At 36.2% G+C, this 27,604-nt stretch overlaps 1 protein-coding gene across 2 annotated transcripts in view; it reads left to right on the top strand.

Moving 5' to 3' along the window:
* Nucleotides 1-27,604, top strand: part of LOC127861990 (uncharacterized) — a 96,749-nt gene that overhangs the window by 29,878 nt on the left and 39,267 nt on the right. For both annotated transcript variants that reach the window (XM_052400826.1, XM_052400825.1), the window contains 2 exons: nt 1,643-1,847; nt 8,807-9,000. In XM_052400826.1, coding sequence (XP_052256786.1) covers nt 1,643-1,847; nt 8,807-9,000 — 399 coding nt within the window. The remainder of the gene's footprint in view (nt 1-1,642; nt 1,848-8,806; nt 9,001-27,604) is intronic.

Raw genomic sequence — 27,604 nt, 5'->3', positions numbered from 1 at the left:
GGCGAGGCAGAGGCCGACGCGTATCCCCACGCCGCATGTTTGACCCAGGGGCGCCTCAGGGTTGGTAATGGGGCCATGCATAGTTGAGATTGACCGTATTGTCATAAGAGAAGTTCAGTATCAATTAGAAGTGAATCGGTGTAGAAATGAAGAAGTTATAGTAAAAGGAAATTTTGGGTGGGCGTGGTCTATGTGGGCGGGGCGCCCCAGGGTTGGTAATGGGGCCATGCATAGTTGAGATTGACTGTATTGTTATAAGAGAAGTCCAGTATCAATTAGAAGTGAATCGGTGTAGAAATTAAGAAATTATAGTAAAAGGCAATTTTGGTTGGGTGTGGCCTATGTGGGCGGGGCGCCCCAGGGTTGGTAATGGGGCCACGCATAGTTGAGATTGACCGTATTGTCATAAGAGATGTTCAGTATCAATTTGAAGTGAATCGGTGTAGAAATGAAGAAGTTTTAGTAAAAGACAATTTTGGGTGGGTGTGGTCTATGTGGGCGGGGCGCCCCAGGGTTGGTAATGGGGCCATGCATAGTTGAGATTGACCGTATTGTCATAAGAGATGTTCAGTATCAATATGAAGTGAATCGGTGTAGAAATGAAGACATTATAGTAAAAGGCAATTTTAGGTGGACGTGGTCTATGTGGGCGGGGCGCCCCAGGATTGGTAACGGGGCCATGCATAGTTGAGATTGACCGTATTGTCATAAGAGATGATCAGTATCAATTTGAAGTAAATCGGTGTAGAAATGAAGAAGTAAATGTAAAATAACATTTAAAAAATGAGTGAAAATCTCTGACCCGGCCCCACCCTAACCCCCATAACTTTTGACCCAGGGGTCAGATCAAAATTCCAAATAGTGCAAGGTCGTACATATTCTCATAGCTACCATGTGTGTAAGTTTCAAGGTTCTAGTGCTTATAGTGTAGGAGGAGATAGTGGCCAGGACGGACGGACGGACGGACAGACGGCGGAGATAACCACAATATCCCCACGCTTTTCAAAAAGCGTGGGGATAATTAGCAAATGATAGTAATACTTGGAATAGCGATCAAAAGTGCACGTATAGGAAAAACAACCTGTCAAGCAAAAATAAAGCTTGTCTCATTTTGAGGAGAGAAACCAAAATAACTTTCTTTTTTTTTGTTTACTCATACTTTCACTGTAAGCTCTAACTGTGTTTCTTAATCAAAGTCGATAAATGTTATAATAAAAGTTTTGTTTTTTAACTTCGCTATAAAGGGATGTGAATAACAAATTAAACCTGACATCAATGCCTTTGGTGCTTCGCTTCTATTAATTTATGACTATTTGTAATAACAACACTGCTTAAAATGATAAAGTATGTTATTTCACTTCACTTGTTTAAAAGAGATGATTTGACCAGACGTTCAACATGTTATCTTGAACTTCATTGCTTTCAACCCAAACCGGTATCGTTAGTAGAAACTTTTACCCAGATCCGGGGAATTTTTTTACCCGCGGATTCGGGTTTTGGGGTACCCGTTTGAGCACTAATTGTTACAAGTCTGCTGTTAAAACAATGACAATTTTAGAGTAATTGTTTTAGAGAAACAATTAAGGAATACTGTAGTTTTTCGTATATTATTATCTAAGTATATTGTATGATATTATTCAAGACGCCCAAAGGCACGCCATCAAGGGTTCCAAGACAACCCAACACACCCCAGACAACTCCACCTGCAAGGGTTCCAAGACAACCCAACACACCCCAGACAACTCCACCTGCAAGGGTTCCAAGACAACCCAACACACCCCAGACAACTCCACCTGCAAGGGTTCGACTGCCCATCACTCCTTCAACTCCCGCTTCAAGAGTGCCAGGTACGAAATGTCTAATGAACTGAAGTTGTAATAACTTTTTTTTTCTAAGAACTTACATTTTACAGTCATTCCAACAAAAATAAAAATTTGAAAATATTGGTTCTAATAGATATAACTGAAAGAAATATGGGTTCATTCGCTTGAAATTGCCAAAGACTGTTAAAACGAAGCAAAGGGGTCAGATGGAACTGTTTCTAACCCATTTTCGGACAGATAAAGCATTTTAAAATACATTTACAAGGGAAGGCGAGATTGGTTTGGGAAGCTCATGAGAACTATGTTGTGCTTCTGACGCAGCCAGAAGCCAATGTTGCTCGTATATGTTTGGATATTGTCATGGGAAATTCACATGGAATAAATATTGTGACACAAAAAATAAAAACGAGCATTTTGTATCTCGTTAAATCATTATTACCATACCACAGTGACATCTAGCGTTGAAATTATGGCTATTGCTATAAGGAACACAGATTTTTAATTGGTTAACTTTATTTTGCGAAATATTTTACAAATTATTTGTTGATTTTGAGTATTAATGTGGCTTTAAACTGTATTGTAATCAGGTTATAAGTATAAGTCAAACGTTAATGAAAGAGTGTGTCAAATAAAAAGTGATCAAACAAACTAGGAATAATATTCCAAAGTTATTGCAAATGTTGGCAAAAATGACCATTCCAATATAAGGGCGTAATGTCCTCGTTGGAACTTAAGACCTTAATGACTGGTTGCAAGAAAGATAACTGTGGTTGACAGTTATAACAATAATATACTCAGTTATGTACATATATATATTGTCAAAAATGTTGCACACAACTGTACACTTGTAAACTTATGGTTATGATTCTGAGAGAATTTCTGTAAAATAGTGTCTTGTGTAACTAGCATTGTTTGATTTTAAAGTAATAATAACAATAGACATATTGTGCGTTATTTCATATAGACACATCAATTCTGTTGATCTTACTTGCAAAAGAAAAAGTTATTGAATTACATAAACTTATATATTTGGATAGAGAGCTTACATGAAGAAAATGCTGACCAGTTAAAAGGAAAATACAGAAATTATATTAACTAGCAATGGAGACCCCTCCTTAAGCCTGCCCTTATTTGGCTGTGGCTTCAGAAAAAATCCTGTGGAAGAATCTGGACTGAAATATACCAGTCGCCAAATAAACTGTTGCTACATCCACTAGGTTTCCTTACATTAAACACTTATTCAGACACTCTTGGTTGTTAGACCTTGTTGCGCAGATAAACAGCATTTGATTGGTTGATCAGTCAGGGGTGTCAATTTTTCGGGATTATTCCGGAAATCTGAATTTGAGCTGTTTTTGGTCGATTTTGAGCTAAATGTAAATCAGATGAGGTTTTTTAAGGCGGGTGGGGTTGGGTGGGGGTTGGGACAAATTTGTTTGAGTGCGCGATCATTTGATAACCTGTGAGAACGAATATTGTTATAGCCAATGTCCGCCATCTTGAAATTTTAAATTATCTATTAACAAAGTAAAGCACTGCAAATGGCTATTATAGCATATTTTAAACAATATGTTAACCAAATTATATATTAATTGCATATTTGCTGTGTTACTGGTTACTGGTTTTCATTTTCTGCAGTCAAAGGATAAGCATCTGCCCTTCATCCTTAGGACCCAGACTCACGGCTTAATTTTCTGGATTTCAATTTGTATACCCCCCTTCGAAGAAGAGGGGGTATATTGCTTTGCACATCTCGGTCCGTCGGTCCGTCCACCAGGTGGTTTCTGGATGATAACTCAAGAATGCTTATGCTTAGGATCATGAAACTTGATAGGTAGATTGATCATGACTCGCAGATGACCCCTATTGATTTTGAGGTCACTCGGTCAAAGGTCAAGGTCACGGTGACCCGAAATAGTAAAATGGTTTCCGGATGATAACTGAAGAACGCATATGCCTAGGATCATGAAACTTGATAGGTACATTGATCATGACTGGCAGATGACCCCTATTGATTTTGAGGTCACTAGGTCAAAGGTGAAGGTCACATTGACCCAAAATAGTAAAATGGTGTCCCAATGATAACTCAAGAAAGCTTATGGCTAGGATCATGAAACTTCATAGGTACATTGATCATGACTCGCAGATGACCCCTATTGATTTTCAGGTCACTAGGTCAAAGGTCATGGTCACAGTGACAAAAAACATATTTACAAAATGGCTTTCACTACAACTGAGAACCCATATGGGGGGCATGCATGTTTTACAAACAGCCCTTGTTGGACAATTGACACCCCTCTCAGTTGATTTAATAAACAGTTTCACATGGTCAATTATCAATTACATGCCCCCTTTGGAAAACGTAATGACTAATAGGGGTTGCTAATTAGGTATGTTTTTGTTAAAGTATTTTTTCGCATTATATCATTTTTGGGTTGACCATAAGTCTTTGGATTGAACATGATTTCTCTTTCTATCATTTGCCTGGAGATAAAAGCATTGTGGTACTAATAATACTTTGAAATATAGCAATTAATTTCCCTATGCTAATGAGCAGAGCTCCAGATAAGGGTCGTATTTTCGTAATTACGAATTATTTTCAAGTCCGTTATGTATTTATTTTTAAATCTTGTCGTACCATTAAGAATTACAAAATCGAGTTACGAATATTATTTTAACATCAGTTCGTATCGATTTTTATTGAGTTCTTTTCGTGTATTAAAGATCTTTTTGGTGCTTATATAGAATGGTTATCGGGTTTGTTTAACAAAGCGCATTTTTTTCCAATAAAAGCGGCGTGTACAGTCTATCTGTCAAAAAACAATTGCGGCGCCCAGAGAGGGTCTTAAAAAACTGCAAAGCGTGCAAAAACACGCTTTTAACATATTGTACGCAAAGTGAGCCGAAGTTGAATGTTAAGAAAGACATTACAGAAAAGATCTTATACAATGTTGTATGTTCAGTTGCCGACACAGTCTGAAAAAATAAAGAAAACGCCACACGACGGGTCCAAACTTAACCAAAAAAAAACATTGAACAAGTGGAAGGAACAATTCCCATTGCTAATTGTTGAAAAGTTTGAAGGGGAGACCCGTTTTTATTGTGAAATATGTAAAAATTCATCGAAGGCATGCGATGTAAGCACAGTTTGGGCATATGAAGGTATTTGAAAAATAAAATTGTATAATACTGAATAGACACTGCTGAACTCGTATAAATAAAGTTGCTAGTATGTTTATTTGGATTTTTTGCATGAAAATAACCATTATTATTTATTTTTAGGACATTTAGAAAAGTTAAGAATTATTTTCCAAAACTTAGTAGTAACGTTAAGAATAAAATTTCAGAGTTAAGAATTCTTTTTGAAAATCTTGTAGTAACGTTAAGAATTTCAAAAAACCTTATCTGGAGCTCTGAATGAGTAATTAACATTCCTTTAAAGTGAACTTATTTCCTTTGTAATAAAACAGATGTACATTAAGCAATTGCATTCCAATGTTGTTGTTTCTTGACAGAAAAATAGAGACACTCTTTAGTCAAAGAGTATGTATTATCTTAAAGAAGGTCTTGCAAAGTGTCTGAAGAGTACATTTCCGGCAGCAATACTTCATCTGGTAATGTTGGTTTGTCCCCATGGGGATAATATCATGTGCAACATTCATTGGGATTGAAATTTAATTAAGAAAAATTCAATTAAGCTTAAATTTTGTGTATACATGTTTAAGTTACATGTATTTTTGTATACTTTTGTTGTTTTTTAGAAATTTGATTATTTAAAAAAAAATCATTTTAACACAAAATAACACATAATTATTAAGTTTGATTAAAATAAAAACAAAAAGAAATTAATTTTAAATTTACTGTTTATAAAATTAAATATTCTAAGGTGCATAAAGGTTTGATAGTTTTTTTTTCTGCCCATTTTTAAATAGGCAATTCTAATATGACTCTTTCTTGTTGTTTATCTACAAAGAACATAATTATCGTTGTAAATCTGCACAAGTCAGAACAAAAAAAGAAGGGTTGATCCTGAGTGCATATATTATAGTTTTTCAAATATTACAAATTGGTATTTTTACCCCCTGTAAACAAAGCTTGAGGGGAGGTATATGAGAGTCACTGACACTGTGTTGGTCGGTCCGCGAGTCACTGACACTGTGTTGGTCTGTCCGCAAGTCACTGACACTGTGTTGGTCAGTCCACGAGTCACTGACACTGTGTTGGTCAGTCCGCTAGTCACTGACAATGTGTTGGTCAGTCCGCGAGTCACTGACACTGTTGGTCGGTCAGCAAGTCACTGACACTGTGTGGGTCAGTCCGCGAGTCACTGACACTGTGTTGGTTGGTCCGGGAGTCACTGACACTGTGTTGGTTGGTCCGCAAGTCACTGACACTGTGTTGGTCGGTCCGCGAGTCACTGACACTGTGTTAGTCGATCCGTGAGTCACTGACACTGTGTTGGTCAGTCTGCGAGTCACTGACACTGTGTTGGTCGGTCCGCGAGTCACTGACACTGTTGGTCAGTCCGCGAGTCACTGACACTGTGTTGGTCAGTCCGCGAGTCACTGACACTGCCGGTCAGTCCGCGAGTCACTGATACTGTGTTGGTCAGTCTGCGAGTCACTGACACTGTGTTGGTCGGTCCGCAAGTCACTGACACTGTTTTGGTCGGTCAGTGAGTCACTGACACTGTGTTGGTCGGTCTGCGAGTCACTGACACTGTTGGTCAGTCTGCGAGTCGCTGACACTGTGTTGGTCGGTCCGCGGGTCACTGACACTGTGTTGGTCGGTCAACGAGTCACTGACACTGTGTTGGTCAGTCAGCGAGCCACTGACACTGTGTTGGTCAGTCCGCGAGTCACTGACACTGTGTTGGTCGGTCCGCATAAAAAAGTCATGAACTTGTTGAGAGAAATATGTTCACATTTGTCAAGTGATAAAAATGTATTTGAAAATAAGTCATCACCATGAAGTGTAGATGTGAGAGATTTATGTAAATTATCAAAAACTGTAAACTTTAACAAATAGCTATTACAACTGAGATTTTAGCTCACAACAATCATATTTATGATTGATATGTTCTTAAAAAAAGAAATTGTGAAAGATTGAAAGAAAATGTAAAGAACTAGTGGAATTTACAAATGATTGGGGTGGATGCTTTGCAATTATACTTCTTCACCAGGGTTGGCACCAATCGACCGCCCCCGGTTTTAACCGGCGGTTTTTACCGGTTAAAACCGCCCCGGTCAATACTCCCGAAGTGGTCATTACTGGTCAATACTGGTCGATTGAACTTTACCCCCAATTTTAATTTATATTCCATGCCTAATTAGACAATATTGATAATATAAATTAAACAGACATGTTGCCAATAATGTCTTAAGCTATTAATACCCACTATTTTATACCTGTTCATGCAATTTTTAGGCCAATCTCTCAAAATTTTGCAAATAAGTCAAAGTTGGTCAATTTGAATTTTCTGGTTGATTGAATTTTTTTTTCAATTCTAATGAATTATGATGCTCATATAATTATGTGCTTGATTCAACAAGAACCTGTCAATTACTGTGTATGAGTTGTTCCTCATACCCCACTGTCCCCACAGTCTTCTAACAGTCTTCTCACCTGTACAGGTTGGGGCAGCCAAAACTGATAATAGGCCTTAAATGGCACCTTTTTGACACAATCCTTACTTTTCATGTATTTTTGCATTGATTTCTTTAAATCATTTTTAAACAAAATAGTGAAAAAAAACTTTAATTTTTATTGATATAAGAATAAAAAAACATAATAAGAAATAATTATTAAAAGAAAAAAATAAGTGAAAAGAAGAGTAGACCCACAATTGGAAAACATTATTTGTTGGCAAAATCAAGAACTTTGATTGTTTATTCATTTGAATACCAATTGAACTTTTTAATATGAAAGGGAAAAAACACCTCTTAATACAGAAAGGAAACAAGTTAGAAGTAACTATTAAATAATAGCAAGTACAATGTAATCTTCTTGTGTGAGTGATATGAAATAGCCTAAGGGCAGATTTGCTTAATTGTCAATATCAGAGACATTACACTGCATGCATTTTATTACCAACTAAGAGGCTAGATTTATAACCCTAGAATACACAAGAGTTCTGTTTGTCCATCTGCTTATCAAATAGATATATCAATAGATAAGTGAAATGCTATGGTACCTACAATAGTAATAATACTTTAGTAACAGATGTAATACACTGAGATAAAGATATTGCCTTAGTCCTTATTTATGTGAGGCTGTTTCCATAAATAATAAAGAAGTAACTTTTTACAGCTTTAAAGATTTTTTTACAATAAATAACTCAGAAAAAAGTTTATCAATTACAGAATAATTATTGATTTAATATAAAATGGCTCCTTTGTAATGTTTAAATGCTACAATTTTCAATCGGCCAGTATTGACCAGTAAAGACCAGTAATGACCAGTATTGACCGGTTTTAACCGGGTATTGACCGCCGGCCCGGTCAATACTCAATTGACCGGTCAATATGCCAACCCTGTTCTTCACACATCGTCACTAGCATACTTAGATATGTGTAGGATGTTTAATAATGCCTCAGGGCCCATATTCAACAACCAATTTTTAGAACTAAGTAAGATTATAAAATAATCTTAAAACTTGAAGGTTCTAATTGTTCTTTTATTTGTTTGAAGTGTATTTTTTATACTTCAGTCTAAGAATGGGTTGGTGAATACGGGCGCAGAAATAACCCTGTCCAGCAGTAAATTGCATTGGGAATGGGGCTGAATACTGGACTTGATTTTGAACGAAAACACACATTGAAGTCTATTTTTTATACTTAAGTCTATGAATTGTTTGGTTATTAGGGGGGCAGGAATAACCCTGTTCAGCTGTATAGGGGCTCATTAGTACAAACACGTTGGCAGATAATTTACACAATATGACTCAGTAATAAAAAAAAACATTCTTCACTTTTTGCTTGCAGCCCAAAGATGTTTCCAGGACCAGGATGACAAAGAAAATGTTGCTGTGAAACATCCCAACAGGAATGCCAGACCTACAAGAGATCCTGATGACAGGCAGGGGTCTGGCAATGGAGACATACGTAGCTACTGGAAGACTAAGAAGACACCCAGCAAGTCGCCCATCATGAAAGAGGTCTTGGTCAGGGAGGGCATGGTAAACATAGACAGGATATCAAATAAATATTTACCAAATATTTGCTAAAGTCTCAACCGCCCCTCCCTCTCCCCCAAGTCTCAATCACCCCCCCCCCCCCCTCCCCGCGCATGTTAATTGGATCATATATTGCATAATAAAGTACCAAACAGTTGCCAGTGATGAAAGAGGTGTTGTTCAGGGATGGCGTGGTAAATAAAGTTTAGTTTAAACCTATTTTTTTTAAGCATCAAAAGCCTAAGGTTAATAGAAATACTTTCAGATCTGTTTCCTGAGTAGGACCGGTTCTTAGTGTCTCTCTGGGAGATCTAAATAATGATCCCACAGTGGGGATCGAACCCATGACCTTCTGGTTGCTAAGCCAGGGAGGTAATGGTAAAAATATTAAAATAGACAGGATTATCAAAACTTCTATTTACTGAAGTCTACATCAGTGCCCCGCAGATGTTCAAATATCACTCGCTTGCTCGCATCTGTGATCTAATTTTTGCTCAGAGTGAAAAGAAATTAGGAAATATTAGCCTTTGGCAACTTTGTTTATGGTTAGTCAGTGCTTTGATTTTTGTAACAGGTGCTTGTTAATATGATATAGTAGGACTATTTTACTTTACTGCTGTATGCAACATCTTTGTAAAACTTAGGTTAATATCTTCTCCTTTGAACTTATGTTAAAGGCTCTTTAAACTATTGTGAAATCCAAAGCCTAATTGTTGATTGTTATCAAAACAGCTATGCATTTTCTTTCTTTGCATTAGTGTTAGCTTGGATACAGTTGCTATGTAAAACATTAGAACAATTTCAGTATGGAAAACACACAAATAGAATTTCAGCAACATAAGTCACATTTGTGAAAAGAAGCATGTTATCTGGTTGCAGATATATTAACACCTGCAATTGTACGCTCTTATTATCCACCACAAAAAAGTGAAGTTGGTAATACTGGGTTTACCATGGAAGGCCATCCGTCTGTCTAATAACACAAACTTGTCTGATGAAGTACTCCGTCGCTTTTCAAGGTGCAACATTCAATCTTTCATGCAACGTTCCTTATGGTATGAAACTGTGCATGTGCAAATGCTATTGTGTAGTATCATGATATTTAGTAGCTACAACATATCATGACATGCAGCCTTGATGGGTTTTCTCCACTACTGTGACGAGGTCAAGTTATACCAGTTACACTTTTAACATTTATATGATGCGAGCTCTTTGAAAATGGGTTTAAATACTTGTGCGTTCAGTGTTGCACCAGATTAGTCTGTGCAGTTTGCACATCCTTATCAGGGATCTGCACAGGCTAAACAGGGACTACACTTTCAGCTTTAACTGAAAGTAAAATCCAGTTAAGGCCGAAAGTGTGTTCCCTTATTAGCCTGTGCAGACTGTATAGACTAATCTAGGATGACACTTTATGTACATGCATTAAGCCCTGTTTTCCCAGAGCAAGGCTTGAAAGCCATGGAAATGCACATACCTATTAGATATGTATCAGGTATATTCAGTGTTTGTTTTTTTTCTTTCAAAACTGGGTCCGGTAATGGGCCCCATTCCCAATGGAACAAAATTATATATTTTTCCCAAATGGGAGCTAAAAATTCCCATTTGAAGGTTTCTTAAAAAATAAATATGTATAATTTTTTTTAGATCTCAATATTTTGTTCATCTCACATCCATATAAATTCAACCTTAGTAAATATAATACTGAAAACACTTGTTTTCTCAAGTTTGAAACATTTTTTAGCGAAACAACAACAATTTCTCAATTTTAGTCAATAAGCCGCAAATTTTCCCAATCCAAAGAGACCTGGCCCCATTCCCAAAATGGTGGAAAAAAAACACTGATATTTTATTCTGAAATTTCAGCAAAATTGGAAATATATACTTGCCAGAAACACAATTCTTTTTGTTTAATTTCTGGTTAGTTTAGAAATGTTTCACTGTATATATATATATATATATATATATATATATATATATATATATATATATATATATATATATATATATAAATATATATATGCAGAGACATTGATGGTATTCCCACATTCATGAGCCAGCTAAAATGTTGGAACAACTAATTATGACAGTGCTCCAGCTAGGCCTAAATTTGAGGGCGCCCCGCCCTGCACTCCCGAACCTCCGCCCTGCCCTCCTGAACCTCCGCCCTGCCCCCCCCCCCCCAAAAAAAAAATACAAGTAACTAATTTATTTCATTTTGTAGACATTATATTTAAATGGTTTAATAATAATGGGAATAATATATTCTAACAATTATTAATAACATATAAATTAAAATGCATGTGGAAGCATTCCAGACAAGCTGGCTCACTCGAAAGTGCACTTTTGACAAAATTCTATTCGTTGAAAGTGCCCTTTTGGCAAAAAAGCCACCCTGCCCTTTTTAAATCCTAGCTGGAGCACTGTTATGATGTGCGACTCTGTGCAGATGCACTTTCACTGACTTGTGAATAAGTCTCAAATAAACAAGTATTCATTCATTTGATTTTCTGTCTGCAGACATAGGTTGTAGATGATTGCACTGTTATTTGCTTGCTACATGTATTGCTTCGGAATTTATTTGAAAGTTTTTAATAAGTTTTTTGGCTCTTGAAGCAATTGTGAAAGAATTATTTGTTTAGCTAACTCTGCCAGTTTGTCTAAAACATAACAAATATCAGAGCTGGCACATTTCACCATTTAGTAAAAAATTCACAATTTTTAGCTCGACTAATATATATGAAATGTATATAGTGGAGCAATCCTACTCACCCTGGTGTCGGCGTTAGCGTGAGCGTTAGCATGAGCGTGAGCGTGCAAATGTTAAAGTTTTCGTACTACCCCAAATATTACTTATGTCCCTTGACATATTGCTTTAATATTTTGCGTACTTCTTTACCAACATGACCCTAACCAATAAACAAGAGCAGATAACTGTATCAAGCATTTTGTAAGAATTATGGCCCTTTTTTCACTTAGAATATGCATAAAAGGACAAGTTGCTTAACTCTGGTTGTCATTTTTACGGAATTATGGCCCTTTTTTGACTAAGTAACTTTGAATATATGGTTAAATTTTGTGTTTCGATCCACTTTACTTCTAAAGTATCAAGGCTATTGCTTTCAAACTTCAAATACTTTCATGCTTTCATGAGGTTACTGTACCTGGCAAGTTGAATTTTACCTTGACCTTTGAATGACCTTGACTCTCAAGGTCAAATTATTAAATTTTGCTAAAAATACCATAACTTCTTTATTTATGATTAGATTTGATTGATACTTTGACAAAACTACTCTTACCTGACATACCACAATAGACTCCACCCAAACCATCCCCCATGCCCTCCCCCCTCCCCCCGAATCACCCCCCCCCCCTAATTTTTTTTTTTTTAAGATCATCTCACAAATGACCACCGCATGCTCACACTATACTATACCCCCCCCCCCTCCCCACCCCCCCAAATTGGTTTTTTTGAAACGGTTAAAAAACACAAATTTTTATTTTTATTATTTATGTTTGAAATACCGTCCAACCGTCGCACCAAAGAATACCCCCACCCCCCCACTATACACCCCTCTTCACTCCATCCCTCCCTCCTTTGTGATTGAAAATGAGAGTCCCTTCACCTTTAAAAACAAAATAGATGAGCGGTCTGTGCTCTTGTTTTATTTTTGAAATATCATCTAATAAATGACCACACCCCACATTATACCCCCCTCTCAACCCCCCCCCCCCCCCCCTACCCCCTCCCAGCTCCTCCCCCCCCCCCAATTTTTTTTTTCCTATTTTTATTTTTGAAAGATCGTCTTATAAATGACCACACTCCACATTAAACCCCCCTTTCAACCCCCCCACCCAACCCAAAAAGACTTTATTTTTGAAGGACAGTCCAAACTTTCCACCCAAGCTATTGCTATCAAACTTAAAATAAAATCTTATTACTTTGTTTTATGTCTTTACAAATGTTCAATAGATTGTGGAAAATATGTAGAATATAGTGTTTTTCCCAGGAGGCCAAAGGGGCATGGCGCATTACTTTCAAAAAGGGCATTTTAGCGCACAGTTTAGGCAAAAAAGGGCAAAAACGTTCCCTGAATACCTGAATTACGGGGAAACATGTAATCGCATCAGAAGCAGTTGTGGAAAAAATAACATATAAACAATCACATTTAATGGTAATTTATGTATTTGATTTATATAAATATATTTACCTTGCAATGTACATTTAAGTTCCATGCTGTTTCAATAAACTGTACAGCACGACAAACATAATAAAGCAATATATGCATATGAATCTGATTATACACAGATCCACTAACATATAAATGAAACCATGTTTGTCTTATCCCATTTTTTTAACAATAATCTTGCCAGATGTTTAAAATAACATTGTGAGTAAATTGATCGCTAACAATATGCAAACACTCGTTTCCGTGACATACATCCACCGAGTAGATTACAAATAAATAAATAATTTTGTTGCTATCTAAAACATTTTTATGCATCGTTGATTATCACAGACATTTCATTAATTCCTTCTTAATGTATAATCTCCTTCGTTAATTCGATCGTTAACGACGTTATTTGCCATTTTTGCAGAGTCACAATTTAATTCTGTATAGTACGCCATGTTGTTAAAATGTCAAATGATGTAAGCAACAGGTGCGCATAGCAACGTTAAATCGTATACGCGATTCGCATTTTGTTAAGTTAGTATACGTCTCAGTAATTATTTCAATAATTAGATCTAATTATCTTAAAGACGATAGCGATAAAGAATAAAATTGTTTGTGTTTTTAAATGTAATTATACATAAAAATATATGTTTTGATATAACTGAATAATGCATGCAATGCACAATTGCCACGAGAATAACATCGAGTTTTTCATCAAAAGTCTCTGAAGTAACGATTTTATTGTGGAGGAGTACCCATTGCCGACCGAAAAGTGCGCTTGGTATAACATAGCCTCCGGCATTATCGAATGATACTGACACGGGGTTATTCACGCATGACTAATTCACAGCTTTGGAGCAGTCTAGCTATAAATCGAGCACTGTAATAGATTAAATGTGCTCAAATAATATAGTCGATTAGACGTTGACGTCTCTCGAGTAAATCAAGCACAGTCGGAGCGTCACAGACAATCACATACGCTGATTTTGCGGACCAAGTTAGATCGTAAGGCAATAAAGATGTTATCGATAAGGGCGCATGGCGAATTTGCCTTTGAAAAGAAGGGCGCGTGGCGAAATTTGCCTTTGAAAAGGGCAGCGTGGCGATCCGGGAGGGTGGCGTGACTTTTCGCCACGCTAAAATGGCCTAGGAAAAACACTAGAATATTTGACTCTAGAATGTTTGGCAGAATAAGTTATGACATTTTAAAACAAACATTGTAAATATTTCCAACATTACTTTGACCATGATTTTGTATGATTTATTTTCGAGTTGAACATGATGCAACTTCTAAAATATATATTGAAATCATATGAATACATCAGATATCTGCATGAAAAAATGGAATATAAGTATACTATTTTTTTTTTTGTTGGAGCGTTTAAATCGTATACCAGCGGAATAATTTACTTTTCTTTAATATTAGTGAGTGGCCAGTCTTTGCATTATGTCAGATCTTTTGAAGATTCATGTGCAGAGAATTATGTATGGATGGAACAATTTGTTAATTGCTTAATATGGATAAGAACACATTTAAAAATTGTAAGTGGCTTGTTTATGAATTTGTTAAAGCAATAATGAAAGTGTTATATGCACAAAATATGCCAATCACTTCTAAACATAACAAGTAATGTACTAAGTATAAACATTCAAAGGATTAATAGCTTCAAACAACATAGGGAAAGGACGTCAAGATTTTTCCCATGGATCTTCTTTTTTTAACACCTGCTCAAGGCTAATTGTGATGCATTTGCCACAGATTCCAAATCTCCAAAATTTCAAGAGTTTCATTACAAAACTAGAGATAAAATAAAGTGATGTTGAGGGGATTATATAAGGCATCTTGTGAGGAAATCAGAAATACCTGGAGAGAAATTCTCGATTGCATCCACCAGGATAGAACTTTTGTTTTCCCACGGGTATATGCTTTCTGAGCCAACAGGTAACACTTGGAGGGAAAATCAGTTGGATAAAAGATAATGCTGAGCAGTTGGCTTCAAAAAAATCTTTATTTATTGGTTCAAGATCTGGTAACCTATGGCTTTTTTAGTATTTCTGGGTAAAATATATCTTTTTTGCATGAACAAAAAAATATATTCCACAATATATTATGACACCAACAAAAAGATAACCATTCAAAGTTTCTTGATTTATTTTTTGGTCTGCAAAAGACAGATCATTTAACCCTTTCCTACTTAGAAGCAAAGTGAAAAATGGCTATATGCAAACAGCATAAATTCAGAACAACCTGCGAGTAACTCGCATTTCAGGTTCTTTGCTGTTTCAGCTCATCAGTATCTTATGGTTCGTAATGAGGGCTTTAAAACTTGAATCAAGAACAGTATTGAATTTAATTTAATTGTCATATGTACTACAAACTTGTCAAAGTGCCTAGCTGAGTGGTAAAGGGTTAAAATAATTGAGTTCAAGGCTTTTAAACTCAGGTGTGTTGGAAAAGCTGTTTTTGTTTTTATTTGAAAAAAATATTGATCCCAGATGACTGCATGTGTAGCACATGTTTCATACATTACTGAAAAAAATTAAAAAGTTTTCTTGCCTGATTGCTCAGCTGTCACTATACATATTAACCCATTTATGCTTAGTGGACTCTCCCATCCTTCTAAATTGGATTAATTTATTTCCAAAATTAGGGATGTCTAGTTTATTAATTTTTAAATTTATAATATTTCTTACCGAAATTTCTTTCAGCAAACAGCCTAGACACTGATGAGACGCCGCATCATGCGGCGTCTCATCTGCGTCTACGCTGTTTGCCAAGGCCTTTTTTCTAGACGCTAGGCATAAATGGGTTTAAGACAGAACAGGCACCAATTCAACTGCAGTGAAAGTTTGACATTTCACCAACTTCACATTGGTCTATTGGTTTTTGTCTGATGTTCACTTAAGTAGAAACCAGTGTGGTCTGCATGTTGACACTTGCTCTCAGGTGTGGACTGACAAGTTCATTGGTGTTAGTATACAAAAAATCCCATCATTTCCAAGGGTGCCAACATCTGGTCTGTATTTCCCATTACCTGGCAATGCATAAACCACATTGCAGTGTGAAATTGTGGTTAATTACATGGCATTACCTGTGGGTTTTTTATAATTTAAGATTGTCATGAGGCTTTTGACATGATATGGTTGGCTTATTAAAAGGTGGGTTGTCTGGGAACTAAGATACAAAATACAGTTCACTGCTACGTTTGGAAGTAATTGTTAATGCAGAAGACTGTGAGTCTTAGGGCAGAATTTCTTGAGCGTACATACAGTCCAACCCCTACTTCCGGTCACCCCTCATCGCCAGTCGCCCCGTGTAGGCGGCCGGTGTGTGCCGCGACCGTCGATAAACACTCTATAATGCACCCCTCTTAAGCAGTAACCCCGTTTCTCCGGCCAGCGGCCAGCTATTTTGCATCCCAAATGTAAAATTTCCCCGATATGAGTGGTCTCGCGCGAGTAAGTCAGTCATGTACATTGGCAAAATTACACCGACGCAATGGGGATAAAATTGATACTTTCTTCCAGTTTGCGGTTTAGGCTCTGTAGTACTGAAGCGTGTTGTGTGATAAACATTTTGACAGCCAGTTTGCAAATTGCAATTAATTAGTGGCGGATTATCGGGTTATCAGGTTAAAAGCAATATGCGACCGTTTGATCTTTTTGTTTCCGCAGGTGCGAATATCACCTATTATTACTGGAAAAGAGATTATTTATTTATAATTTATTATTTGTTTTTGTTGAATCATACTATTTCAAGCACACATTATGACAATTATCGGCCAATTAAAAGTTAAAAAGAACAACGAAACTTTAAGCCGAAGTCAACTGATCTCTGTGCTACAAAGTTTTTATCAAAAAACCAATACACGCACGCTTTTCATGTGACATTGTACATTGGTGCACAATTTTCGCGCGCTTTTGTCAGGACAAAGGAAATATATGAGGACTCTTTTGATGCTAGAATTTGTAAACGTCTCGTTAACATAAAAAAATCGGGAGTGTGTTTCGGATTACAAATTATTACGGTATTCTCATTTGAGAATTAAACAAAGCATTAATATTTGTTTTTATATTTATGCCCCCCTTCGAAGAAGAGGGGGTATATTGCTTTGCTCATGTCGGTCTGTCGGTCGGTCGGTCCGTCCACCAGGTGGTTGTCAGACGATAACTCAAGAACGCTTGGGCCTACGATCATGAAACTTCATAGGTACATTGATCATGACTCGCAGATGACCCCTATTGATTTTGAGGTCACTAGGTCAAAGGTCAAGGTCACGGTGACCAGAAATAGTAAAATGGTTTTTGAATGATAACTCAAGAACGCATACGCCTAGGATCATGAAACTTCAAGGGTAGATTGATCATGACTTGCAGATGACCCCTATAGATTTTGAGGTTACTAGGTCAAAGGTCAAGGTCACGGTGACCCGAAATAGTAAAATGGTTTCCGGATGATAACTCAAGAACGCATACGCCTAGGATCATGAAACTTCATGGGTAGATTGATCATGACTCGCAGATGACCCCTATTGATTTTGAGGTCACTAGGTCAAAGGTCAAGGTCACGGTGACCCGAAATAGTAAAATGGTTTTCGGATGATAACTCAAGAACGCATACACCTAGGATCATGAAACTTCATAGGTAGATTGATCATGACTTGCAGATGACCCCTATTTATTTTGAGGTCACAAGGTCAAAGGTCAAGGTCACGGTGACCCGAAATAGTAAAATGATTTTCGGATGATAACTCAAGAACGCTTTTGCCTAGGATCATGACACTTCATAGGTACATTGATCGTGGCCCGCAGATGACCCCTATTGATTTTCAGGTCACTAGGTCAAAGGTCAAGGTCATAGTGACAAAAATCGTATTCACACAATGGCTGCCACTACAACTGACAGCCCATATGGGGGGCATGCATGTTTTACAAACAGCCCTTGTTACAATTATTTCAATATATTAATTTTGATAAAACCCTTTACGCGGCGAAATTGCTATAATCAATCTCTTAAGTAACTGGCCACGATTTTATCGTGGAGGAGATCACTGTCGGGACCAATTCATGCGGTAGGTATTACAAAGCCATAAAACTGCAATAAACCAATTAAATTATCGATTGATAGTGACACGGGAGTTATTCACGCATAACTGATTCACAACTGTTCCCATCTTAAGTGCATTGTGTAAACAATGAATCATGAGAATGATTCTTTTTCATTGACTTGATTTAAATGATGATGATGATGATGATGATGATGATGATGATGGTATTGATGATGATTAGAAAGATGAATATTATTTTTTTGAATGAAAATTTTGTTTTATAGCTGATTTTAGAAAGGAAGAAATACAATTATTATAAGTCTATACATTGTTTAGTATTATGTACACATATTTACCATTTTGTTTATACAAAAATTGAACAGTTGGCCATGCACTCATTAACTCCAGACTCCCTATGACCCAACCCCCTCTTAACCCTTTCCCTGATAGACTTCTTATCTGATCTGCCACTCCAAGCCAATACCAGTCCTGCTGTTCTGATAACAGTGACTCCATATACAGCTGATAAGCCTGACTACACCATCTCAATATGGTTATTAGGGAAATAATGGAAAAATTCTCAACTGTAACACCTGTCTTGTTTAGGCTTAATTTTCACTTAGTTGCTTGCATTTCACATTATTTGTGTCAATGTAAATATTGTAGAGAAATAAATTCTCCTTCCAACCATATCAATTTTAAGTCTGTATTCTAATAAATAATACGAGGATATAACAAGTAATACAAGCGTATGCGAATGCAACAGGAAATGCAGTGAGAACCCCACCTTAAAATATTGAATTGTATACTGAAACATTTGGCGATTAATCTTTTGATTTGTCAGCATTTTGTTTCATTTCAGACTCCATGCAGTTTAACGATCATAATCTCTGTGCTTTATTACCCAAACTCGTTAGTTTCTGGACACATGTGCTACTGAAAATAGCCACCGCGATTGCGTTTTATGGCCCAAACAAGCCCAAAGTGTCTAGTATCCCGTGTGTTTTATCCCTAAATGTTAGATAAGCACGTGCATGATTAATTATTATGTTGGTCAGTACAAAAGGCCTACTGAAAACCGCCGACTGCGTCTTTGTTTTATTGCTCAATCAAGCAGCTATAATCCAATATCCTGTGTATTACAAAAACACCAACTTTAGATAAGCACGTGTCGTCTGTCAAAACCATGATTTTATATGTCAGTATTTATATCGAAGTAATTCTCGTAAATGATCTCGGAAACGGGACTTGCTTTAAACATTTATTATTACGATATTAATTTTCAAAAGATAAATGAGAACCAAACAAACATAGTTACACAGACAACATAAAATATAAATAATTATGACAAATTAAATGGATAAAAAACGTTAGTCTATTTTCGAAAAATCACTTTTACTTTCTCCCAATTTCCAGAAAATGACTTGTACATATTGCATAAAATCTAAATATAGATGACGCTGTTAATTGGTCGTTGTAAAAGAATATTCATGAACTGTACACAGCACTTTGTGTGCAATCAGATACAGTACAATTATTGTTGCAATATTTAACGAACTAAAAAATGATGATGATACAGCGTTTTTTTCTTTTATTTTATTCAAGGAAATGTATAAATCATTTGCAAGATACCCCGATACTTAAATGGAAATTTAATACGAAGCTTTTACGTTGTTGTCTGCGCTACGCAGTTTTTGTGTATAAATAAATACACTCACGCCTATTTTCGCGCGCTTTTTGTACAAACAAAGACTTGACACGAAAATATCATGGGCATATACATGTATTTATTTCTGGCTACAATTTGTAACAGAACATTAACTGTACACGATGCGCGCACACCACATTAAGTTATTTACGCGTGTTGGACTACCCTTGTCCCGATTGGACACCTATTTCATCAAATCTTTAAATATAAACATATGCCGAAATTCATGTGCTACTTGAGAAAAATGTCCGATGTTTGTGTTAATGAGTTTTTTTAGCACTTTTGTCATCAATATCAATCAGAATTTGCATTTGAAAATGGACATTGGGAATATACGGGATTATCGGGTAATGGATAGACACGGACAAATTCGCATGTATGCGGTAATCGATAGAGACGGTAATAAACGCATGTATCGGGGAATCGATAGACTCGGGATTATACGCATCTATCGGGGAAAGGGTTAAGAGGCCACCAATTTCGCCGTTTCCCTTGACTGGCTGCTTAAGAGGGGTTGGACTGTATTGAATATTGAAAATATTGAATATTGAGTGTAAATATTGAAGCATGCAGCACCAGGCACCTTTATAAAAATCTTGTTCTGTCTTTCTTACTAAGATGGTCCACGTATTGATAGTGGAATGCATTTGTCTAATATATTTTGTTTAACAACAAAGGGTCATGCTTATAAACCTGAAATACAAGCATTTTCTCACATTAAAACTTTGAACATGCCTCCTGCAATCATCCTTGCCCCTCTGATAAACTTGGACTTTTCCTGCAGTTGCCATCCATCCAATTTAGATACTGGATGCTTAGATCACCAGCAGCCAAAATAGCTTATGGTTGTAAAGTTCCTGTTGCTAAGATGAGCAGTTTATTTTATAATGCTATTTTACCATTAATCTGCCCTGTTGTGCTTATCAGGTGACATCAATCATGCGTTTTACAGCAAATTAAGGTCATATAACTTGACAGATGAATGCCATAAGGGAATGGACCATTACTATTGCGTTAATTGGTAAGGGAATGGACCATTACTATTGCGTTAATTGGTAAATAACAAAGTTTACCGGTACTAAACAATTGTTTCACCCAACAGCTTCGAGTAAAACAAATAGACATTTTATTCTATACAGCATGGTCTTTTACAAGCAGTTACTATTCAGGGGTTTCACTGGCCCAAAAAAAGTTGTCGCCACTTTTTCGTGGCGTGAAAACTGTCGGTTATTCCAACCTTATTACTAAGAACATTCATTTAAAGAAACCTTACTACATCAATGTCATTGACTATATTATCACTTTAAAAAGTATGTTATTACATAAAAAACAATAAGTACCTTCATAAGTCATACCTTCATAAGTCTTAATAAGCTTTATTTGTATATAAAAAACATTTTTTTCAACTTGATGAGCAACCAGATAACCAAAATAATATAACAATTAATGTTAACGTCAATGTATTAAACAGTATGCTGCATACATGTTTCAAAATTAATTATTTAAACATAGAATCACACCAATGTACATCATTTCGAAGGGATTTTTTTAAATAAAACATCAGAAAATCACTTCAAATTGTTAAGCAGTTATATTTGGTCATTTGGACATGATTATACATCAGCTTCTGTTGTTAAAACGTTTTCTGTTAGTGGTGGATGATTTCCAGGTTCAATTAAATGAATGTTTTTCACGCCTATTTCCTGACAGAAAGACCCAGATAATTGCCACCATCCATTCTAGTTGCCTGAAATAACATAAAACATATTTTTACAAACTATTAACAACAAACCAACACATAAATGTCCCCATCTTTAAATGTCCGAATTTTAACACATCCGAAATATAGTACATCGAGTGAATGATATACTTTTTATTTCAGAAATTGTTGGTATCTTAATCAAATTACATCCTTCCAAGAACATTATAATAATGATACTATTAAACAGAAATGCTCACAAATACCTGTTGAAACAAGTTTTTATTTGTTTTTGTGGAGAAATTAAATGCTTTTGCCAGCCCCATCATCCATGGTTTTGATTAAAGAAATAGCGGCCCTAATAATCATTATATTTATTGATCATCGTGACAATTTGTCCCCGTGTTACTTAATTTATTTCTCAATATCATAAAGGAGCCTTTAATCCGATAATAACCCCCATAAAACTTGACAATAGCAGTAAAAACACCATTTGTAACACTTACACGCTTCAGTGATTTCAATGATGCGCTCTGCACTGTAGGTCGCTTACATCGTCGTAAATCAATATCCACAACTGACAGACGCTGGCTTCTAATGCTCGGTCGCATGCTTTCAATTTTCAGTACATTTCGGATAGGATTTTAAAGATTTTTTTTTAATTCACCACTTTTAAAAAATTGGAGCCACTTTTAGAAATTTAGAGCCATTTGGCGCCAATGGCGATCAACAGCGAAACCCCTGCTATTATTTGTTGAGGTTGACGATAAACACATTGCATACACATATCGGATCGTCTTAGAGTCTCTAAATTTTTGAACACCTGTAATTTTGTCTCTAAATTTGTGACACCTGTATTTTTAAAATATTTTTTGTATCAAAATTTTCAGACATGAATTTTTTAATTTATTTTTAAGTATCTGAAAACTTAAAGAAGTTACGGTAAATTTCACTGTTTTACATACTGGTTTTTCTTAGAATTATTCAATACTGAAGAAATAAACTTGCTTGACCACAATGACCTTTGATATTAATTTAAGATATCTATGAGAGTGTATTATACATTGTTTAAGGACATGACGTAATGTATAATAATAAAATCTTAAATTGGCTATTTTAGGGATTCCGTTTTGTTGAACTTATAATATACAATTTGATCCAACTTAAGTTACATTCAGCATTTTCAATAAAACTTTGCCTATCAGAAAGAGGGACTTCCTTGTGTCACAGAGTTACAAGTATTATTATATTATTATTTGATTTTGATTGTTGATTTTGATTGAGTACGTTATAAATCATACAATACAATAGTTACAGTTTTAAAGATATTGAATTGATGTCTGTGAATATGTTTGAATATGATTTCTTTGTCTACTGAATTGCAGTAGAAGGTTACTTGGAACCACATGTCTAACTTGATTTGATTACATTGTGTTAGTTACAGCCGTGGAAGTCTTGTCATGTTAAATTCACACTCAAAATGCAGACTGTATGCTGACTGTATGCTTATCAGCTCTAGCTATAAATAATGACTGTTACTAAAGATTCTTAAAGTAGCGGATCCGTGGTCTAGTGGTAACACACTGGCTTCACAATCCAGAGATCGCTGGTTCGATCCCCCGCTGCACCTAACCTACTAACTTGTCTTTGCATGAGACGTTAAACCGAGGTGCAGTGTACTAGGTGCTATACATTTGCACTAAAAAGACCCAGGGTCACCTCTGGAACGGGATGTCTCCTGTATCTTGCACTATCCCCCGTAACCAACTAACAAGTCTTTCTGGGGGCGATGGCCATATGGGAGACAATCCCGATGCACTCGATAAAAAAAAAAACAACAACAGATTCTTAGACTAGGTGCTAATTAATTACAGTCTAATAGAAGTAAGGTACTGTATGTTGGATATGAGATAGATATGATTGGTCAGTGAGATGTGAGGGTGTGACTTGGCATAAAGGATTTGTATGATCGATGGATGAATGAGAGATATGATTGGTCAGTGAGATGTGTGGGAGTGACTTGGTATTAGGGATGAAAGGGTTTCAAAAGAGTGACAAGTTAGTTTTATGAAGGAAGGAAGTAGAGGTCAGTAAGAAAAAGTTAGAAAGTCAGTTACAAGTTAGAAAGACAGTTGGAAATAGGAGGATGAAATTTGTTAAGAAATTATGGGAACTTATAATGAATGAATAAAAGAGTTAATGCAGCAAGCGAGTTGTGTTGTGCTAATAATAACAAGGGCATAGATTTCCCCCGGTCCGGTTACACTTGTACGCTCATAACATTTATATGCATGCAATCTTCAATTAATGTGTGTTGTTTTTCCATTCTTAAAGAATTTATCAAACATCCCATTTGAACCTTTTGGTGGTGTTTTTTTAGAAACTGCCAACAGAAGCTTTAAAAATATTTTGGTAGGGAGTGTTTCACACACACTTAAGTCCACTTTGAATAACAATACAGAGATATATTTATAATTATCTACATTATCATATCATCAAGATGTTCTTGAAAGTGTCAACGATACCGAAATTATTCAGGAAATTAACCCTTGTGACGTTTTGGTCACGTGTCCACACTCTATAAAAAGCACATGTGCAGGTCAATTTATTTATTTTTTTGTTCTTAGAGGACAAGGATTTTTAACCCATGGTATATCGCTTGCTTTGATTTTGTGTTATCACTGGATGCATGAACCAATTAGCTTTAATTACATCATATTTAAGGGATACAGGTATGAGTTTTCATTTTTCTCTAATCTCAAAATAATGTGTTATTATGATAAATGTACATGCGTGTAGAACAACGTTTGGCTAAAAAGGATATATATTTTACATGTTCATGGCGATGTATAACAAAATACAATAACGGAAATGTACATTTATGAATCGTTATGTAAATGGGCAGCACTTAGGATATTAATAATTTTTATAAGTGTCCTTTGTTGAAGCAAAGTAGAGGTTAGGGGATACTAATCATTATTGCATCATCTTGTTTGTTTTGAAAGTGAACGTACAAACAAATGTCTGCATCATTTTTTCTGTGTTTAGATGAAATACAAGGTCCTTTGATATTTTTTCATTGATGATATTTCACATCTTTAATGTTTTAAGCATTCTTGGTGTTATTTTTTGCTGCATTTTTTAGTTGGGTAGGGTAGTGAACAACACATTGAGTTTGACTCACTTTATGACACTCAAAGAACACTGAATAGATCAACTGGTTTTGGACCAAAAACATGAAAGAAATGATTTTCTTTGCTTAAGGAAAAGTTGTTGAAAGAATATAAAATAGAAAAGTAAAATGATAAATAAAAATGTTATGCAGTCCACACTGGCTTATCAGGGACAACACTTTCCCCTTTTATGAAATTTTTTGTTTGAAGGAAGTCTCTTCTAAGTGAAAATCCAGTTTATGGGAAAAGTATGGTTTGCTGATTAGCCTATGAAGATTGCACAGGCTAATCTGGGACGATACTCTATGCACAAGCATTGAATCCTGTTATCCCAGAAGGCTTCTCATTTATTTTCATAATCTCAAGGCAGATCCCAAAGTCCCAATACGCTAACGTTCCTGCTTGTTACTTTTATATTGAATAGGAATTCAGAAATATGACACATATTAAACTGTGTGCATTATTATTGTAATTTATGTAATCAATTTGAAAATGATTTGAGCCATGCTCAGGGAACACCGCCATAATGCAGGTGTGTACAAAGTCATCTCAGATTAGCATGTGCAGTCTGCAGGGAAAACCGGCATAATGCAGGTGTGTACAAAGTCATCTTAAATTAGCATGTGCAGTCTGCACCGGCATAATGCAGGTGTGTACAAAGTCATCTTAAATTAGCATGTGCAGTCTGCACCGGCATAATGCAGGTGTGTACAAAGTCATCTCAGATTAGCATGTGCAGTCTGCACCGGCATAATGCAGGTGTGTACAAAGTCATCTCAGATTAGCACGTGAAGTCTGCACCGGCATAATGCAGGTGTGTATAAAGTCATCTCAGATTAGCATGTGCAGTCTGCACCAGCATAATGCAGGTGTGTATAAAGTCATCTCATATTAGCTTGTGAAGTCTGCACCGGCATAATGCAGGTGTGTACAAAGTCATCTCATATTAGCATGTGCAGTCTGCACCGGCATAATGCAGGTGTGTACAAAGTCATCTAAGATTAGCATGTGCAGTCTGCACCGGCACAATGCAGGTGTGTACAAAGTCATCTAAGATTAGCATGTGCAGTCTGCACCGGCATAATGCAGGTGTGTACAAAGTCATCTAAGATTAGCATGTGCAGTCTGCACAGGCATAATGCAGGTGTGTACAAAGTCATCTAAGATTAGCATGTGCAGTCTGCACCGGCATAATGCAGGTGTGTACAAAGTCATCTAAGATTAGCATGTGCAGTCTGCACCGGCATAATGCAGGTGTGTACAAAGTCATCTCAGATTAGCATGTGCAGTCTGCACCAGCATAATGCAGGTGTGTACAAAGTCATCCCAGAATATCATGTGCAGTCTGCACCAGCATAATGCAGGTGTGTACAAAGTCATACCAGAATATCATGTGCAGTCTTCACAGGCTTATAAGGGATGACAATATCCACTTTTATGACATTTCTGTTAAAAGGAAGATTCTTCTAAACAAAAATTCAGTCTAGGCTGAAAGTGTCATCCCTGATTAGCCTGTACTGAACTGACACATACATTTAACACTCTCCCCCATAAGAAGCAAAGTATAAATGGCTTTTGTAACCAGCATAAAACCAGAACAGCCTGCAAGTAACTCGCAGTCTGCTCAGGTTTTATACTGTTTGCTGCTCATCAGTAACTAAGGGTTGGAAATGAAGCCTCTAAATCTTGAATTTAGAAAGAAAGTCTTAAATTTAACTTTCTAATGGACTACAAATGCGTCCAAATGAATATCTATCAAGTATGTGGTAAAGGACACATGCATCAAGCCCAATGTTTTCCCATTCAGTAGCTCATTCTTAGTTTGCTCCAATCAGTGTAGGAAGACTATTTGCTATAAGAAATTAATTCTTAATGATTATCACATTGTTTATGGGGGTTTGCTCTTAAAAAAGACAACTAATGAATGATCTTGATTTTTTTCAAAGGGCAAATGAGTAAACAATGAAATATTATGTTTGGTAAATAATTAAGAGGTAAGACATGATTTTAACAAATGTCTCCCAATAATTTGCTGTGGTGATTTTCCGATAAAGCAGAGTGAGTCACTAGCCAGGCAATAGGCAGTGGCATGTGATATTCCATTAGAAAGTTGCTGGCTTTCATTTGCTGCCACACAGAACTTTATTTGGAGAAAAAAGAATCACAATAATTTTTGCAAATAATATACTATGATGTGGACTTCAATTATCAATGAACACAATACTATATGTATTTTTTGAAAATAAATGGGCATTAAATTTGACAACGTTAACATAGCTTACTGTATGTCTCCTAGCATTTACAATAGTTCTAATAAATACATCATTATTATTTGTAAAGAAGCTTTGTATTTGATAAAACGAAATATTTTGACAGTTATGTCCAATAGGAATTGTTAAGTCATTCTTAAGTAAAAGCAAGAGGCACAAATTATCAATGACATTTGCCAGCAAAACCAGCACATTGCCCTCAGTCCCTTGTTATTGTTGGGATCCATTTATCAAGGTGATCACTTTGAAAGTTACACATGAGCAGTGCTGTGGGGAAATGAGGCTTAATGGATGTGATAAAAGTGTGGTCCCAGATGAGCCTTTGCAACACTTTCCTTATTTATGGTATTTTTGATGTTAAGAAAGTCTCTTATCAGGGAAAATCCAGTTTGGGCAGAAAGTGTTGTTCATGATGAGCCTGTGTGGACTGCACAGACTAATCTTGAAAACACTTTCCGCACTTGCATTAAATACCATTTTCCCAGAGCGAGTCTTAAATACTCTGCAGTAGTTGCCCTGCTAATAGCCAGCAGT

Source organism: Dreissena polymorpha, chromosome 16, assembly GCF_020536995.1.
Source record: "Dreissena polymorpha isolate Duluth1 chromosome 16, UMN_Dpol_1.0, whole genome shotgun sequence".
Lineage (NCBI taxonomy): Eukaryota > Metazoa > Mollusca > Bivalvia > Myida > Dreissenidae > Dreissena > Dreissena polymorpha.
The sequence above is the reverse complement of the archived record's forward strand: the minus strand, read 5'-3'. Positions and strand labels throughout refer to the sequence as shown.